Source organism: Schistocerca cancellata, chromosome 5 (genome assembly GCF_023864275.1).
Source record: "Schistocerca cancellata isolate TAMUIC-IGC-003103 chromosome 5, iqSchCanc2.1, whole genome shotgun sequence".
NCBI lineage: Eukaryota > Metazoa > Arthropoda > Insecta > Orthoptera > Acrididae > Schistocerca > Schistocerca cancellata.
The window spans coordinates 145840051-145861119 of NC_064630.1; the positions used below are offsets into that span (position 1 = coordinate 145840051).

Below are 21069 nucleotides of genomic sequence, written 5' to 3' on the forward strand. Positions count from 1 at the left end.
CAAATTCGAGATGGAGTGATAATGCTAAGTCAAATAAGATTTTGAACGGTACATTTCAATATCACTTTAACTATCATTGGATGTGTAGAGAATGACCAAAGTAAAGGACTTCTGTCCTCTGTCCCCTATCACAAGGCCAATGGACATTTCAAGTTTTCTTTCAAGGACCTCAACCAGACATAACTTTTGCGTTGAATCAACCAGCTCAAGATATGGGAAAACCATCATTGGAGACGTGTACTAAGTGAAATGCATATTCTGAAATCTGAAAGGGACTTTAAATTATGGAATTACTTAAGACAGAGAAGAAGATTTGAGAGCTTACGGTGACACTCAGTTCACTGGAGACAATTAGATAAGTTATTACACAACCAGCATTGTGGCAAAGTACTCTGGTGGGACAATATCATCGACAAGTCAGTTGCACAAGGTAGTGGCTATGTCCACCAGTTAAGCAGAAATTATTTCAGCAACTGATGGAGCCAAAAAACTAATTTGATTGTGTCACTTAACAAGTAAATTAGCTGAACTGCCAGAGCAACATCCAACACTTTACACTAATAATGCCAGTGTATTAAAACTAGCAAAAATCCCTAAATGTTGTTGACATTAAAATCATAAAGAGGTCCAACAATCCAATGTCCATGAAAGATTACTGAATGGTGAAATACATTGGAATATATAAACAGAAAGAACCAGTTAACTGATAAAATCTTCTGACAATGCCACTTAAATGAGTTCAGTTTAATTTGCTACATGCAGAGACTGGCATGCAAGGAGTCAAACAGTAATTCTTTGTTTCTATGTTTGATTGACTTTTTTTCCTTCTGAGAAACTGTTGAAATAAACAAAAAAGTTTGAGGGTTCACTGTAATGTGCTACTTCATATTATTTTTGAAACATCCTAGATTTTTATTAAAAAGCTCTTGAAATATGTTTTGGTATGGGTACCTAACAGTTCATATCCTGTGAATAAAACCATTCAGAAATGAAATTAAATTGGCCAGACTTAAAAAATTTTGCAATGACCACCACAGAAACCTTCACGGACTTGAGCATTCATTGTAATCAGGTGAATGGTATAGGATCAGATGCATAGAAGACAAAAAACAAAACATTCATTCTTAAATATTAATGTTCTGTCCAGTAACTGAAAAAACGGTATCAGCACCTGCATTGGTGGAGGGGAGAGGGGGGTGCAGGCACAATAATACTCTTACAGAATTATAAATTACTTGCTAGTACTTTCAAAAGTATTTAATGTAAATTGACATATGGTCATAACTAGGGTGACTGATTGTACAAACTATAGTAGCGCGCATACGTGCAGGCACCATGCAATTTTTTTTATAAAAGCAAAGTGTGCTAATTAAGTTTACTCCCCTATGTACTCTCAAGGGATAACTGTTTTCCACTGATATCACATCCTACTGCTTTATTTGTATTGTAGTAAAATAGATGCAACTCACAAGAGTAACTTCAATAGCAGCAGGAATTGGTCCATCATTTATGACTTTGATCTCTTTCACAGAAGGCTTCAGGAGAAGAGTTTCATTCCAAGGCAAGTCAAGAGGCACTACAGAAATGACTGGTCCTTCACCAACACATATAATGCAACAAGACACAGATGGGCGAGAGTTTCCCATAATTAAAAAACTGAAACAGACAACTGTTAATGAAAGACACAATACTGGCATGAAAGAAGGTAGTAAAGTAACAAAAATAGAGTTGGTATACCAATAATGTTGACTTATGTCATGACTAAAAATAAGATTTTTCTTAGAATTCTGAGTATTTGTAAGATAATAAAATTCAGATAGATGCTAAATCACAATGAGCATTACAAAATGTGGTAATAACAGGGACTATTAAAACGTTATAAGAGATGCATATCACAGGGGTAAATAACATTTAAATAATACTGGAAGACTCGATTGCAGAGCAGTAAACTTGGGGCAAAATTTAGTTAAGAGATGCAATTTAAAATCTGTTTTCAATAAAAAACACAATCTATTGCAAGATTCATCAGTAATAACAGTTCTTATCTTTAAAATTTTAACACATTCACCATAAACTGACCTCTCCTTATCAGATTTGCACCACATTTCAGAGTTTCGCCTCCATCACTGTTAGTGGTAATTTATGTAATTATTGTAAATGGTACAACACAAAACTAGTATAACTAAACTGTATCTTATGACCTCATCAGTAGAACATTAAAGCCCAATCATCCTCCCATCCCAGAATCACATATAATGAAAAATACACATGGTATGGTATTTCTGTGTTCTTAGAGTGGCAAACAGGGGAAAACTGAAGTATCTGCTTGCATATTAAGGCCTTTCTGGGGACCAAAAATGTCCTTCTAAGGATCAACATGGACTCCCCAGGTAATGACTGTATGAATCACAGCTCGCACTGCTCATCCACATGACCCAGGACACAGTTGATACCAGCACCATGGTTCATGTCACGTTCACTGACTTAAAAAAGGGTGTGACAGAGTTATGCATTGTCAGATAGTGAAAAAATATGAGCATATAGATTATCAAATCAGCTTTATGATTTGAATATAATAGAGGGAAACATTCCACGTGGGAAAAATATATCTAAAAAGAAAGATGATGAGACTTACCAAACAAAAACGCTGGCATGTCGATAGACACACAAACAAACACAAACATACACACAAAATTCTAGCTTTCGCAACCAACGGTTGCCTCGTCAGGAAAGAGTGAAGGGGAGGGAAAGACGAAAGGATTTGGGTTTTAAGGGAGAGGGTAAGGAGTCATTCCAATCCCGGGAGCGGAAAGACTTACCTTAGGGGGAAAAAAGGACAGGTATACACTCGCACACACACACATATCCATCCGCATATACACAGACACAAGCTTGTGGCTTAGGGGGAAAAAAGGACAGGTATACACTCGCACACACACACATATCCATCCGCATATACACAGACACAAGCTTGTGTCTGTGTATATGCAGATGGATATGTGTGTGTGTGTGCGAGTGTATACCTGTCCTTTTTTCCCCCTAAGGTAAGTCTTTCCGCTCCCGGGATTGGAATGACTCCTTACCCTCTCCCTTAAAACCCAAATCCTTTCGTCTTTCCCTCTCCTTCCCTCTTTCCTGACGAGGCAACCATTGGTTGCGAAAGCTAGAATTTTGTGTGTATGTTTGTGTTTGTTTGTGTGTCTATCGACCTGCCAGCGCTTTTGTTTGGTAAGTCTCATCATCTTTCTTTTTAGATATACAGCTTTATGATTTGATTGACGAGTTCCCTGCAAACAGAACACAGCATGTTATTCTCAATGGACAGGGATTTTCAGGCACAAAAGTAACTTTGGATGCATTCTGAGGTAGTGGTGATGATAGACAGGTGGACAACATCAAAGGCTGTGCACAGATTGTTATTGCTCACAGGCAAGTTATTATGCTGGAAAACTAAAGTGAATTACTGGAAGATCTGCACAGGATCAACATTTTATGCAAAGACTGGCAATTGACACGCAACATAAACAAATGTAACATATTGTGTGTAAATAAGCAGAAAGACTCATTACTGTATGATTACATAAATGCTAAACGATCACTGGAGGAAGCCATACCCATGAAATGTCTGGGCAGCATTCTTATAGAGAGGTTTAAGGAAATGACCATATAAAATTAATTATAGGAAAAGTATGGTTGATGCCAGATTAAGATACATCAGTAAACCACTGATTCTTTAAAGAATTTAATTCTCACGTAAAAAATATCTTGAAATATTACGAGGGCAGTTCAATAAGTAATGCAACACATTTTTTTTCTGAAACAGGGGTTGTTTTATTCAGCATTGAAGTACACCAGGTTATTCCCCAATCTTTTAGCTACACAACACTATTTTTCAACGTAATCTCCATTCAATGCTACGGCCTTATGCCACCTTGAAATGAGGGCCTGTATGCCTGCACGGTACCATTCCACTGGTCGATGTCGGAGCCAACGTCGTACTGCATCAATAACTTCTTCATCATCCGCGTAGTGCCTCCCACGGATTGCGTCCTTCATTGGGCCAAACATATGGAAATCCAACGGTGCGAGATCGGGGCTGTAGGGTGCATGAGGAAGAACAGTCCACTGAAGTTTTGTGAGCTCCTCTCGGGTGCGAAGACTTGTGTGAGGTCTTGCGTTGTCATGAAGAAGGAGAAGTTCATTCAGATTTTTGTGCCTACGAACACGCTGAAGTCGTTTCTTCAATTTCTGAAGAGTAGCACAGTACACTTCAGAGTTGATCGTTTGACCATGGGGAAGGACATCGAACAGAATAACCCCTTCAGCGTCCCAGAAGACTGTAACCATGACTTTACCGGCTGAGGGTATGGCTTTAAACTTTTTTTTGGTAGGGGAGTGGGTGTGGCGCCACTCCATTGATTGCCGTTTTGTTTCAGGTTCGAAGTGATGAACCGATGTTTCATCGCCTGTAACAATCTTTGACAAGAAATTGTCACCCTCAGCCACATGATGAGCAAGCAATTCCGCACAGATGGTTCTCCTTTGCTCTTTATGGTGTTCGGTTAGACAACGAGGGACCCAGCGGGAACAAACCTTTGAATATCCCAACTGGTGAACAATTGTGACAGCACTACCAACAGAGATGTCAAGTTGAGCACTGAGTTGTTTGATGGTGATCCGTCGATCATCTCGAACGAGTGTGTTCGCACGCTCCGCCATTGCAGGAGTCACAGCTGTGCACGGCCGGCCCACACGCGGGAGATCAGACAGTCTTGCTTGACCTTGCGGTGATGATGACACACGCTTTGCCCAACGACTCACCGTGCTTTTGTCCACTGCCAGATCACCGTAGACATTCTGCAAGCGCCTATGAATATCTGAGATGCCCTGGTTTTCCGCCAAAAGAAACTCGATCACTGCCCGTTGTTTGCAATGCACATCCGTTACAGACGCCATTTTAACAGCTCCGTACAGCGCTGCCACCTGTCGGAAGTCAATGAAACTATATGAGACGAAGCGGGAATGTTTGAAAATATTCCACAAGAAATTTCCGGTTTTTTCAACCAAAATTGGCCGAGAAAAAAAAATGTGTTGCATTACTTATTGAACTGCCCTCGTACTTTAGTTAAAATTAATTTAATGTGCTAAATATTTGACTTTAAGCATATAAGCAAGAAAAAGATTAGAAAAGGTTTGAAATCACTGTATATAAAAGGCAACGTCCTGACAGACTGACTGACTGAGTGACTCATCATTGCCCAGCACAAACTGCTAAGGACAGAAGCTTGAAATTTGGGGAAGGTGTGGATCTTACAGAACTGGCAACATTTAAGAGGGGATTTTTCGAAATTCCAACCCTAAGGAGGTGAAATAGGGGATGATGCACTTTTTTAAAGAATTTTGCTATTAAGGAATGGGTGTAAACTTGCTTTGAATATATATCGGTATTAAAGAACTACTGAAGTATTTTTAAAGCTACGTGTATGAACATTGGTATTTGACTTCTCAGTTACAAATAAAAAGGATGGTATTTGGTTTCTCAGTTATAAAATAAGAAAAAAATATGCGTTTCAGCTTTTTGGGAAATTAAACCATTTGGGGGACAAAATAGTGAGACTGTCTCAGTCTTGGAACTTACTCTGAGGATGGATGGATGATACACGTTCGAAAAATCAGTGGAAGAAATTTTACTTGCGTGGCTGCATGCCTGAAATTTAATGGACTATTCATTAGACCACAAAAAGGTATTTGACTTTATAATGGTACAGCCTCCCCCAGGACTCATATGAAATGTCTGATAACACAGATAGTAATTGGACAATTCAGGGTTTCCTAAGGGCTTGTATGTGTGTCTTTATATATATCACTCTGTCCTATTTGATAAAAAAAAACTTGATATTCATAGAAAAAGCATGTGGAATGTTCCAGAAGGACATGCATTGTCATAATTATTGGTGGATTGTTGTCACTAATACAATTATGTACATATACTAAATTAAATAACTAATCAAGAAATTGAAGTAATACGTCCTTAGCAATAAATAACTAGAGACTAAAGAGATGTTAGCATGAAAAATAAATGCTTCTAATTCACAAAATGGTAATCTAAAAATCCAATAACAGAAGACCTCACTATCTTGAGAAACAGCTTAAAAGTTATTACCAAACAATGCATTTTCATTTGTTATTTACTTTTATGTCTTCCTCTGCAATTAATATTCTTTGTAACTACATTCCTAATTAACACTCCGATTGTTTACATCTCACAGTTCTCCAATTTCCAGAATTTGAGGTCTTATTTGTGCATTTTATGTATGTAATCAGATAAACCATAAGATCTGTACTACCACTGAATGTTAGTAACCAAATCCAAAATGTAATTGATTATGTAACTAAAAAAATACAAGAGACATTATTGTAATTAAAGTTCAGAATGATTTTCCTATGGAAAACTAAAGATATTACTATAAAAGGTTCTCATTCAATATTGTATTTTATACCTTATTCAGCTGTAACATCAGTTTCTTTACATTTTGTAAATTTTAATTGTAACATCAAAATTGCACAAAATTAATAATGCTTTATTTTGGAAGTTATTGTTAAAATTATATACAAAGCGATGCCGCGACAAGTCAGTTTTGAAGTTACTTTTGGAAGTCAAAAAGATCAGTGAAGTCTGTCCATGTTTTGTTTACATGACAAGTGTGTAGTTCGGATGTCAATTAATGTGAATAAATTTTGTGAAGCATGAAAATTTCGCATTCATTCATCAATTGACCAGGCAGAAGAAACTAAGTTAAGTAACATTCAGCATGAATAATTACAACTTCTCAGTCAGAAATAAAAATATACATATTTCAGTAATTCTGGAAATTCAACCCCTAAGGGAGTGCAATAGAGGATGAAAATTTTTGAGAAAATGTTTTGTTACAGTAAAAGAATTTAAAGCTAAATTTATGAAAATTAGTGTTTCATTTCTTGGGTAAATAGAATAAAGTATTTATTACGGGATGAAACTTGCTACTGAAATATATCCACAGAAACACAAAAGGCATGTTTAATAAAAACTTTGCACTCCAGTCACAGGAATCGCTTTTTGGTCAGAAGTTCATTTGGAAGAGAGTTAGTGTGAACAGCTTAGCAATCTGATAACAACATAAAGATTCAATTAAATGAGAACAGAAAAGTCTCTGCACGTCATACAGTCTATGCAAGCGAAGCAGTGGGCGCTAAGCTAGTCACATACAAAGTTTGTTGGAATTTGCTAGTTCTCTTGCTATGGGAACACTGGATGGATCAAGTCTGAGCAATTTGTGCTTCATTTTGAGCAAAAGTTAGTTTGTCATGCAGCTTAATATTTATGATGTCATATCTCTTGAATTAGGTGTCATATAATAACATAACTTTGCGGACATACTCACTGGCATATGTAGATACTATCTAAAAAATCTGTTGTAAATATACTTAGTGATAAAAAAGTAACTAATAAAAAGTTGATGCTGATGCTGAAGTTTCACTGCACGGGCAGAAAAACTATATAAGGGATAAATTTCTTTCCTTTTATCATTCATTGGATGGATATAGACTGGGTATTTGCACATGGAGAGTTATGCTGCCTTTAGGACATTTACATAGTTTCCAGCTGTAATAATTGTCTTACTGTGTTAAACCTTTAACATACAATTATACTTCTTAATGAGTAGATTATGAAATCATTTTAAGTTTTAGAAGTCACTCAGTAATTATATGAGGTACTGAAAATCAAATTTTTGTTGCCCTTGGAAGCCATTAGATAGGGAACCTGCAACTGGGTCTGGGAGATCATTCACAGGGTTATTGTGTTCTGTGGTTTATTAGTCTCATAACTTACATAATGTAAATCATTTGTTTCAATTACAAGAGACACATCAAAGTTTAACTAAAATTTCATTGTCAACAGAGAACAGCTGTTAAAACAGCATAATAATAATAATAATAATAATAATACAGTTTTGTTATATATATGTATAATAATATCTAACACTTATTTACCCTTTGCTCAAATTACCATTTCATCCTTTACAAATTCTTCTACTGAATAATAGCACTTCTCCCACACAATCTCCTGTAGCCTTGTTTTTAGAATATCTGGCTTCATATTAAATATATTTTGCCCATTAAGTTGTTATGCAGGGGAACATTAATAATACCAACATCCTGCAGGGCCAGAATCCTCACTGGAAATGGAGGAAAAATTTCCTATGAACATGTGTCCAGAAATGCATCGTTGCCACAGTAGATGGTGCTGATGACTGACTGTTCCTCTGACCATGTGCTATGTGCTCCTTGTGTGTTGCAGGTTGTGTGGTTGACACAGCATTCTGTAAGCAGCACAATGGTCTGCAATTCATGTCAGGAACAAGCCGAGATGGTGTCTGTGTTTAGATTATATTAGATTTACTTCCATTCCACTTGATCCATAGTAAGGAGGTCCTCCAGGATGTACAACATGTCAGAGAAACAATAATACATTACATATATTTACAACTAAAATAAATAAGTTTTTTTATGTGTGTGGCCAATCAGATGGAAACAGACAAGTGGCAGCATGAACATACCAAAACAAGTCCCCTCACTTACACCACCGACATTCCATAACATTTAAAGCCCTTTTGAAGCATCTGTATCAGCACGAATCCTTTCAGACAGCTATGGTGTAAGCCAAGCACAATTACGTGTAACCTGCATGACAACCATCACTATTCCTATCACCTGCAATCCCATGGAGGCCACTTTGAACATGTGTTGTGATGTGGATGCGATGCAGCTCTGTACTCTGTTAAAGGACATTTTGTTTTTGTTCCAATCATACTGTCCATTTCCAGACATAAGTCCATAGGACCTTTTTTCCTCTATTTCCTGTCAGGAATCCATCCCTTCAGTTTGTCAATATTATTAATGTTCACCCTGTACACAGAGTGTTATGAAAAGGTACGGCCAAACCTTCAGGAAACATTCCTCACACACAAATAAAGAAAAGATGTTATGTGGACATGTGTCCAGAAATGCTTAATTTCCATGTTAGAGGTCATTTTGGTTTCGTCAGTATGTACTGTACTTCCTTGATTCACTACCAGTTGGCCCAATTGAAGGAAGGTAATGTTGACTTCGGTGCTTGTGTTGACATGTGACTCATTGCTCTACAGTACTAGCATCAAGCACATCAGTATGTAACATCAACAGGTTAGTGTTCATCACAAATGTGGTTTTGCAGTCAGTGCAATGTTTACAAATGCGGAGTTGGCAGATGCCCATCTGATGTATGGATTAGCACGGGGCAACAGCCATGGTGCGGTACATTTGTATCGAGACAGATTTCCAGAACGAAGGTGTCCCAACAGGAAGACATTTGAAGCAATTGATTGGCATCGTAGGGAGCACGGAACATTCGAGCCTATGACTCGCGACTGGGGAAGACCTAGAACGATGAGGACACCTGCAATGGATGAGGCAATTCTTCATGCAGTTGACGATAACCCTAATGTCAGCATCAGAGAAGTTTCTGCTGTACAAGGTAACGTTGACCACGTCACTGTATGGGTATGGAGAGTACTACGGGAGAACCAGTTGTTTCTGTAACATGTACAGCATGTGCAGGCACTGTCAGCAGCTGATTGGCCTCCACGGGTACACTTCTGCGAATGGTTCATCCAACATTGTGTCAATCCTCATCTCAGTGCAAATGTTCTCTTTATGGATGAGGCTTCATTCCAACGTGGTCAAATTGTAAATTTTTACAATCAACATGTGTGGGCTGACGAGAATCCGCACGCAATTGTGCAATCACATCATTAACACAGATTTTCAGTGAACTTTTGGGCAGGCATTGTTGGTGATGTCTCGACTGGCCCTCATGTTCTTCCACCTTCACTCAATGGAGCACGTTATCATGATTTCATATGGGATACTCTACCTGTGCTGCTAGAACATGCGCCTTTACAAGTACGACACAACATGTGGTTCATGCACGATGGAGCTCCTGCACATTTCAGTCGAAGTGTTCATACGTTTCTCAACAACAGATTCGGTGACTAATGGATTGGCAGAGGCGGACCAATTCCATGGCCTCCACACTCTCCTGACCTCAACCCTCTTGACTTTCATTTATGGGGGCATTGAAAGCTCTTGTCTACGCAACCCCGGTACCAAATGTAGAGACTCTTCGTGCTCATATTGTGGACGGCTGTGATACAATACGCCATTCTCCAGGGCTGCATCAGGGATTCCATGCGACAGAGGGTGGATGCATGTATCCTCACTAACGGAGGACATTTTGAACATTTCCTGTAACAAAGTGTTTGAAGTCACGCTGGTACGTTCTGTTGCTGTGTGTTCCATTTTTCAAACTTTTAATTTTGAAATGTACCATATGGGTTTCTGACTTGTTAAGTTTCAACCCATTTAACTGGAACCAGTTTTCTTGGGTATCCAGTGTGCTTACAACAGAGCTCAAAATTTTTTCTGCATTATTATCTTCAATTAAAACACAAACACTGTCTGCAAACAATATTGATGGGCAATTTAGATTTATGGGTAAGTCATTTACATACAATAGGTGCAGAATTGATCCCTAAACGGAGCATTGAGGTACACCTTCTGATACTGTACTCCATTCAGAATAATAATCCATGGAATTGAAGTGATAGTTACCCTTTGTTTTCTGCTGTGTGAGTATGAGATGAGCCAATTCAGAGCATTGTCCTTAATCCCATATTTGTCTTAGTTGCAAATAAGCACGGCATGGTTCATGGAGTAAAATGCTTTTGTAGGACCACAGGAGATACATGCAACTTTATTCCTCTGATCCAATGATTTGCGTAACTAATAAAGTTATTCACTGCACCTAGAGAGTTTTTTCCTGGTTGAAATTCAAATTGCTTGATTATAATAATACCACTTTTTTACAATAAGATATTTGATGTGGTATAGAGTTACTTTCACTAACACTTTTGACAGGGCTGGAAAAATAGAAGTAGGGGAATAGTTTCCCATGTCTTCCCTTGACCCTTTCTTGAACCTAGGTCAGCCATCAGCATACTTCAACACATCATGAAAGCATCCCTGTTCAAAAAATTGGTTGATTATTTTAGTTAGGGGTGGTGATATGGCATACATTGGTTCAATCACTTTATTGGGTATCACCTATGAGAAGTCATAGGGTCAGTATTGCTTCACATGTTCCTACATTTCTCTGGAATCCAAACCGATCTTCCCCAAGGTCAGCTTCTACCAGTTTTTCCATTTGTCTGTAAAGAATTATTGTTAGTATTTTACAACCATGACTTATTAAACTGATAGTTCAGTAATTTTCACATCTGTGAGCACCTGCTTTCTTTGGAATTGTAATTACTATATTCTTCTTGAAGTCTGCTGGTATTTCACCTGTCTCATTCATCTTGCTCACCAGATGGAAGAGTTTTGACAAGGCTGGCTCTCCCAAGGCTATCACTAGCTCTAACAGAATGTTGTCTGCTCCTGGGACCCTGTTTCAACTTCTTTCAGTGCTTTGTCAAACTCTTCATGCAGTATCATACCTCCCTTCTCACCTCAATCTACTTCCTCCCCATTTCCATTGTATGGTGTATAATAATTGTGTGTAGTAATTATGTGTTATCTGGAGTTGTTCAAAGCAGAGATCTGACAGAAAAATATGTAAAAACTTCTTATTGATTAAGTGAACAATTTAGAGATTTTGACACGTTAAGCCACAATATTTGGATGTGACAGCAGTTGAACAAGGAGGCCGATGACCAGAGGAGTTTGCACTGCAGCAGTCAGCACTTCAACAGATCAACAACCAACCAGATTGGCAATGCTTCCAAGGAGAACGACCGGTGCAGTTCACACATCAGTGGTCAAAGCTCCAGGAACTGTCAGCAGACTGAACTCATGTGAATGACATATCTGATGATGTAGAGGAGGATGACAGGGCAATGCATGACCATTCCAGCACAGATGTAACACAAGGCATAGAAATAAAACATTGGTCATGTTTCTGCCCAATGTGAGAAGCATAGATAAATGATGAAAGAGTCAGTCACTGCCCTACAAACTTTGTGACATTGGTGAAAACACCAAATAAATATCTCTGATAAATTGGCATGAGGTGGTCCTTTGAGGGGAGATAGAAGAGACAAAGAAACATTGCCTGGACAGACAGACTGATGGTTAGTTAGAGAACGTCATACTTTGCTGCAACGACTTGGTCACTACACTGGTCAACAGAAGAACATGTCAGTACTGCACCAATTGGTCAACGCAGAAGATGCCATCCCAGATGTTACCAAAAAGAAGTTTGTGTGGTACTTACCCTGGTGGCTGGTGAGAACAAAGGGACTGCTGCTTCACCAAATGGGTCACCTGTGAACATAGAGCTTGATGAACTCTACCAGAAGACACAAAACCTGAGGGTTGCTGGTTCAATTCCAGGACAGAGCACTCCGCACCATGCCAGAGCCACTTGTTAAAAATGCAATCAGCAAATTCACAAGGAGAAGACCATGCCACTGCCACAGAGGGTCACAGATACAATAATGAGTGAAAGAATAGTATGCCACCTGGCATTTGCTGCAACACGAGACATCACTGTACCAGTGGTCACTGGAATTTGCATGCTATGTCTCCTTGCAGTACCATTGCTTTCAGGAATTGAGCAAGTTAAAACATATTGTATTACTCTGTTTCTGTAAAGTGTCTTGGGTGTCAATAAAAGACTGACAATGGAACCACCAATGTTTCACTCACCCCTTAACCACTGAGCCAAGAGCCCAATCCACCATCCACAAAGTGACGTTTTCCCTCCCACCATCCCTGACAAAATAATGACTTTTGCTTCCCTCTTTCACCGATGCTCAGTATCTAGTGACACTACATCCTGAGCCACAACGCCATAATATTGCCCTCAAGTACATCTCCCTTGTATAGACCCTCTACATACTCCTTCCAGCTTTCTGCTTTCCAATCTTTACTTAGGACTGGTTTACCATTTGAGCACTTGATATTCAAACAGATGGTTCTCTTTTCTCCATAGGTCCCTTTAATTTTCGTGTAGGCAGCTTCTATCTTATCTGTAGTGATATAAGCTTCATCCTGACATATGTCCCCCAGCCATTCCTGCTATGCCATTTTATGCTTCCTGTCAATCTCGTTTTTTAGATGTTTGTATTCCCTTTTTCCTGCTTCATTTATTGCATTTTTATATTTTATCCTTTCATCAATTAAATTCATTACCTCTTTTGGTCCCAAAGGATTTCTACTAGCCCCATTTACCTACTTGATTCTCTGCTGCCTTCACTATTTCATCTCTCAAAGCAACCCACTCTTCTTCTACTGTATTCCTTTCCCCTGTGCTTGTCAATTGTTACTTAATGATCCCTCTGAAACTCTCTACGATCGCTGGTTCTTTCAGTTTATTGAGGCCCATCTCCTTAAATTCCTGCCTTTTTGCAGTTTCTTCAGCTTTAATCTACAGGTCATAACAAGAAATTGTGGTCAGAGCCAAAATCTGCCCTTGGCAATGTCTTACAATTTAAAACCTGGTTCCAAAATCTCTTTCTTACCATTATATAATCAATCTGAAACCTTCATGTACACAACCTTCTTTCATGATTCTTAAACCAAATTATAGCTATGATTAAATTATGCTCTGTGCAAAATTCTACCAGGTGGCTCCCACTTTAACTCCTTTTCCCAGTCCATTTTCACCTACTACTTTTCCTTCTCTTCCTACTATCAAATTCCAGACCCCCATAACTATTAAATTTTCATCTCCCGTAACTATCTGAATGATTTATTTCATCATGCATTTCCTCGATCTCCTCATCTGCAGAGCTAGTGGGCATATAAACTTGTACTGCTGTGGTGGGTGTGGGCTTCATGTCTATCTTGGCTACAATAATGTGTTCACTATGCTGTTCATAGTGGCTTATCTGCATTCCTATTTTCCTATTCCTTATTAAACCTACTCCTGCATTACCCCTGTTTGATTTTGTATTTCCAGCCCTGTACCTCCTGCCAGTGAACTTCACTGATTCCCACTACATCTAACTTTAACCTACCCATTTCCACTTTTAAATTTTCTAACCTACCTGTCCAATTAAGGGATCTAACATTCCACACTCCGACAATAGAATACCATATCTGTTTCTCCTGATAACGACATACACCTCAGTAGTCCCCACCCAGGTATCTGAATGGGGGACTATTTTACCTTTGGAGTATTTTACCCAAGAGGATGCCATCATCATTTAACCATACAGTAGAGCTACATGTCCTCAGGAAAAATTATGGCTGTAGTTTCCCCTTGCTTTCACCCGTTCACAGTAACCACACTGCAAGGCCGTTTTGGTTGATGTTACAAGGCCAGAACAGTCAATCATCCAGACTACTTCCCCTTCCAACTACTTAAAAGGCTGCTGCCCCTCTTCTGGAACCACACATTTGTCTGGCCTCTGAACAGATACCCCTCCTTTGTGGTTCCACATATGGTACAGCTATCTGTATGGGTGAGGCACGCAAGCCTTCCCACCAATGGCAAGGTGCATGGTTCATGGGGGCAGTACTGAAATATATGACATAAATGACTGCATCATTTGATTCCACAGACTTAGAAGCTTACATTTATTATACTGCCAGGGGACTATAGACCTGAGTATGCAACATAAATTTCAAAACAAATTAATAATTTTCAGGTTTTTTTCCTTTTGTTATTGTGTCAAATCTTACTTCTTGTCGAATTTCATAATCCTAAGTCATCAGGAAGTATCCTAAAGATTTTGATGAGTAAGTCTGCAACTATCAAAATCTGTTACATAAACGGCTGTATCTTTTGATTGCCCCTTTAGAAACTTCAATTTTTTACTGCACCAAGGGACCATATGTGGCATAAATTTCAACTTGATATGTCTAGCTGTTTCTAAGAAAAAGGATTTGTAACAGTTGGACCGATGGACAGTAACATTTGGACAGACAGACAACAAAGAGATCCTGTAAGTGTTCATTTTTACCAATTAAGGTATGGAACCCTAAAAAGGAAATAAACAGATTGCACAGATTGGAAACATAAGAAAATTTTGAATACTAATACTTCATTCTCCTCCTGTAACAGGTACTAGCACTTTTCACCTCCCCTCACACCTGTAACACACAAACAAAATTTGTTGTACTGTTGATATCCATGGTAGGTGAATTATGGAAGGTTGGGATGGGATATGGGCTCTCTTACTTCAGGATTAAATCCCCAAAGAGACGAACAATGTGGCAGGGGGAAGTGTTTATAACCACCACAATGCTGCTTCTCCCTCTCTGTTTTCTTACTCTGCACATAACTCCACACCTGCCTTGTTTGTTATGCAGCCCCGGACTACAGTTACAAAAACCACAACTGACTCCTGCAAGGGTATCTTAAGGCCACCGTTTGCCTGACTGTGAAATGATATTAAAGTTTGGCCAATCCACAGAATTCCTTCCTTTACCCTTTTTAAGTGAGACAATATAAGTGTTATTCCTGCAAAAACATTGGAAGCATTTCCATAATTTTAAGAATATTTTAACAAATTAACACAACATAAAACTTTATTTGTAGATGCTTCAAAATTTTGATTCCATCCCTGTTCCAAGAGGTATCACACCCAATTTACAACTTTCAACTTAATCAATACTTAATTTAATACGTTTTGTTGCTTTCTATTCCATAATTGTTCTTGTGGCCATTCAGTCCATTTGTTTTCAAAGCCTCAAGGAGAGGTCCCTGTGCAGTTAAAACATATGTTGGAAATGATGTATGCTGGCAGTTATGGAAGTATGAATCCAGTTAATTTTATTGGAAGACTCTTTTTGCAGAACTGATAGTTATATGCTTCTCCCATTGTCATTTACTTCAGTTTTTAAGTCACAATGCGTGTGCGAGCAATTGTGATATGCTACATATTTTGCTGCCCCCCAAAGAAAAAAAAACATAGGCTTTTGGGATGACAATTCCCTAAAAAACTTCAAAAGATGCACAGTGTTTTTCACTGTGTGAGCAGTAGCACCATCTTGTTGGAATTGTGAGTAGTTGCTTTCACTTTTCTTTACCTGGCCAGTAAAATTGTGTCATTAAATAATAATGTTCACTGTTCAAAGTTTCTTCAAAAATAAAGATTCAATAATTCGCTGTCTGGATAACGCTACTCACTTTGCAGTTTTCTAATTATGCAAAGGCATTTCATGCAAAGCATGAGGATTCCCCATTGAACATTTGCATTTGTTTTGTGTGTTAACATGACTAGAGAGGTGGAATTAGGCCTCGTCAGTGTAAACGGTGACATCAACAATATCAATGGTGCTACTCCCATAAAAGATGCAAACCACATAATGCATACACTTTTCATGATCCACGTCTTTCAATCACACACTAGTGTCACTTTACACAGGAACAACTTCAATCTCCCCTCCTGCATTATGCATAGCTGCAGGCCCAATAACATTTTATTCTGCCAACTTGCCCAATGACTTTGCAGGACTCTCCTGCAAGGAGTCGGAAATATCCAACAACTTCTGTTCATTTAGTTTAGATGATCTTCCAGTTCGTTCAGTGTCTAACATCAGATCTGTCTCTTGAAATTTACCAATAAGTAGATGAACCACATTATGGTGAGAAAAAAGCTCTTTACATGAATTTCTCATCAAATGCCTCTGGTACTAAATCTCTGTATTTATCACCTTGTCGAAACACGTTTTATAAGAAAAATATGTTACCCAGTTGAAAGTCTGTAATTTAAAAACAAACTGAATGTCTGAACACTAGACATCACAGTCAATAGCTTACACCAACTGAACTAAATAGTTATAGGTTACAAAACAACAGAACAAATTAAAAGACAGTGCATTCTACTAACTTGTGTTCTACCAACTCTGATTCAAACTAGAAAAGTAATCCACACCCACAGTCAGTAGCTCAGTGCACAGCGACTTTCCGAATGCACTGTAGATTTATCATATACACTAGCATTTGTGGCACCTAATCCAGTTGCTTTCTCTCAACTTCAGGGATTACTTAATGGTAATATTATGTTTGAAATGAATGTGGGCACGGAAATAACATGTGACTGCCAAGTTTCAACCAACATGTGTAACTTCCAGTTTTGTAATAAGTTTTATAATGTCTAAGATATTATGAAAAGATTAGATTGGTTCTCTCTGTAAAGATGACACACTGAGCTGCAGACAGACACAATGAAAAGATTGTTACACATACGCTTTTGGCCTAAGCCTTCTCCACAAAACAACAATGCAAACACATTTACACAAGCTAGCACATCCCACACACACCATGTATCTCCAGCCACTCCAACCAGACTGCCAAAGAAATGTGTCAAATGGGAGCAACAATCCAGAGCACAGCAGGGAAGGGGAAGGGATAGCAGGGAACAGATGGTGGAAGGAATCGGCACTGCCTACCGGAACATGCGTGGACTAGAGATGGTAGGACTGGTCTGCCTGGCACAGCATCAGGAGATGTGGGGGAGGGAAAGTGGGGTGGTGGAAAATGGGAAGCAGGAAGGAGAAGAACAGAGAAGGAGAGAAGACCGGTGGGTGCACCACCAGAGGGCAGCGCACAATGAGGGCAAGGGCAGGTGAATGACGATGAGATTACAGGACAGAGGGGGGTGGAAACATTTGGGTGCAGGGTGGAGGCTCAGAGTGCTACTGTAGGTTAAGGACATGATGATTTTGGGAGCGGAGAATGTGTTGTAAGGATATCTCCCATCTGTGTAGTTCAGAAAAGCTGGTGCTAGAGGAGAGGATCCAGATGACTCGGGATGTGCTGTGATCTTTGAAATCAAGCTTGTTATGTACAGCTGCATGTTGTGCCTCATGGTGATCTACTTTGTTCATGGCCACAGTTTGCTGACATCCATTCTTTCTGGTGGACAAGTGGTTAGAAGTCATACCAATACAAAAAGTTGAGCAATGATTCCAGTAGCGGTAAGCAACATGGTTGCTCTCACAGGTGGCCTGTCTTCTGATGGGGTAGGGTAAGCCTTTGACAGAAATGGAATAGGAAGTACCGGGTGGGTGGATTTGGCAGCTCTTGCACCTGGGTTTTCCACAGGGATTTGATTCCTGTGGCAAGGGGTTGCAATTGAGAGTGGCACACCAATGGACTAGGCTATGGGTGGCTGATGGGATGCCACTTTGGGAGGGGTGGGAAGGATCTTGGGTAGGATGTCCCTAATTCCAGGGCATGATGATAGATACTCAAAGCACTGACAAAGGATATGGATCAGTTTGTTTGAATCTGGGGTGGTACTGGTTAATGAAGGGGGCACTCCTTTGTAGCAGTTTCTTGGGGGTGGTGGGAAGACTGAATGTGTATGGGTATATGGACAGGAAACTTGTTTGCAGACTAGGTCTGGTGAATAGTATCTGTCTGTGAAGGCCTCTGTGAGATCTTCAAGATACTGAGTAAGGGAGCTCCCATCACTGCAGATACGCTATCCCCAAGTGGCCAAGTTGTATGGGATGGATTTTTTGGTGTGGAACAGACAGTAGCTGTCAAAATCCAGGTACTGCTGGTGGTTGGTGGGTTTAATGTAGACAGAGGTGTGGATAGAGCCCTCACAGATAAGAAGAACAGCATCCAGGAAGGTGGCACGTTGGACTACGGAGGACCAAGTGAAGTGGATTGGAGAGAAGATGTTGATGCTATGAAGGAATGAGGACAGGGTTTCCTGGCCCTGCATCCAGATCATGACGATATCATCAACAAATATGCACCAGACCAGGGGTTTTGGGTTTTGGGAAGCTAGCAAGATTTCCTCTAGACAGCCCATGGACAAGTTGGCATAGGAGCATGCAGGTGCCCACAGCTGTACCACAAAATTCTTTGTGTAACTCCCCTTCAAAGGAGAAGTAGCTGTGGGTTAGTATATAGTTAGTAAGATGTATGAAGAATGAGGTAGTGGGTTGGGAGTCTGTTTATTCTTTCTGCCAACCTCCTTTTCCATAAGTTCATCTGCTCCTTTGAAATCTTTCCAAACTTCACTAATTTCACTTTTGAAAGTATTACACAATTTATTTAGTTGTTGCCCTACTTTTACTAGCAGATCATGGTGGTTAGTATCAATTTTATAATTTAAACTATTCAGTTTTGAGGTCATTTCATCCTTTAATGCTTCATTAGTAGACTCCATCTTACTTAAGTGTTTGCTATTGGATTCTATTTTATTGCACAATTCTTTATTATTAGACTCAATCTTACTGTTCAGTTCTTTATGATGCGATTCAAGTTTAGCAAACAGCATTTGCATTCAATTTGGTGCCTCTACATTGCCACTTGCCATTTCCACTAGTTGTAAAGGAGTTTCTATCATTCCCTGACTTTGATCAATTTCAGACATACTGAGCTCAGTTTCATGATCTGATTGCTCTATTAATTCTACCATTTCCGTTTTGACCTCAACTTCAATTACCTTGTCATCAGAAAATGCTTCTAATTCTGCAGTAACACTGAAATTCATTTCAGATTCTCCTTTTGACAAATCATATTCTGATTTTGCATTTATTATTTTGATGGAAGCATCCAAGTTAATTCCAGTTTCTGATTCTGATTATTCATCATCAGAGACTGTATCCATCTTAATTTTCACATTATTTTCATCAATATTTTCCATTTTTAGTAGCCTATTAGCAGCAACTAACAAATACTTTAAATATTCTCAAATTAATTACTTGACTTTAATGAATGGTTGCCGGTGCAGTGCACCAGCAAAAGTGATCTGACGAGTCGCGACGTAATGCAGGCAGCAGAAGCAGCAGCTGTGAAAGTGAGGATGGCACCTAGTATCACCTACTGCAGTAGCTTCAGGGGAGATGACGTGGGACTGAGCACCAGTGAACTATGATTATAAATGAAAGTTCTGAGTTCTAACTGATTGATACATTTCATAAACTTTCACATGCACAACATAGTAATAATCCTAATAATAGTAATAATAATCATAATGTGTAGGCTTTCACAGCCAGCATCTTCATTAGTTAAAACTTCCAGGCTGAGAGGCCATTGAGTTTTACAGATTGACAACGGCCTCTCCACCCAGGAAGTTTTAACTAATGGGTAATAATAATGTCTCTATCATAAACAGCACTATGAGAAGTTCAGAGGTGACCTCTACAATAAGTTCCCATTAAATGGTCTTTCACCCTGACTTCTAGTAAAGTTAATTGCTCACAACAAAAGTGGAAAATAATGTCACCACTTGCCACACAGTTTTGTTAACATTATGAGCTGCATACAAACAATTACTTCCATGAAATCTAAGCGTTCCAGGATGGTGTACAGTCCTTGTGAGTTCCATTCCTATTTGTACCGAAAACAGGTGTTTAGTTGCCTCCTGACTGTGATGTCACCCATAGCAGCACGTGAGCCAGCATTTGACTGACATGGATCATATGGCAGCTGAATGCAAAGTCAAGTCATTTGTGAAATTTAAACAATCCAGGACAGTGTACAGTCCTCATTATTACTAAAAACATGAATTTATTAGTGGCCAGGTTATGACATCACCCAAGGCAGCGCATATGCCTGCATTTGACTCATCCGGACTGTATGTTAGCTGGGTCTGAAGTTAAACTGTCTTTTCAAAAATCTAAGTAATCCAGAACAGGTTACAGTCCTTGTGAGTTCCCTTTCCACTCTTATTGAACACACGTTTACTTGCAGCCTCGCTGTGACATCACCAGAGGCAGCACATTTACCAACTTTTGACTGACACGGATTGATTGATAGCTAGGTGCAAAGTGAAGTGAAGTCACTGCCTCTCAGGTTGTATTTATATATGGGTGCAGTGGACGGCTGAAGGGAACACCTGCGATCATCCGCTCTATGCCCCAGTACCAGTACCTAAATGACCGATTTCTCAGACTAGTATTATTTAATAACTCAGTCATGAATTAATTTAGAATCTTTGTAATTTTGTATGAATGGAGTTAAGTTCGTTTAGACTGCCTGCATTTAATCTTTGTCATCTAGAATTTTTAGAATGGAAC

General features: G+C 39.2%; 1 protein-coding gene across 1 annotated transcript in view; it reads right to left on the bottom strand.

The window, feature by feature from the left end:
* LOC126188406 (hydrocephalus-inducing protein-like) overlaps positions 1–2105 on the bottom strand; it is a 78230-nt gene extending 76125 nt beyond the window's left edge. The window contains exons 1-3 of the mRNA XM_049930008.1: positions 1923–2105; positions 1738–1823; positions 1470–1656 (exon numbers count right to left, since the gene is read on the bottom strand). Coding sequence (XP_049785965.1) covers positions 1470–1656; positions 1738–1823; positions 1923–2105 — 456 coding nt within the window. The remainder of the gene's footprint in view (positions 1–1469; positions 1657–1737; positions 1824–1922) is intronic.
* Positions 2106–21069: the final 18964 nt, after the last annotated feature.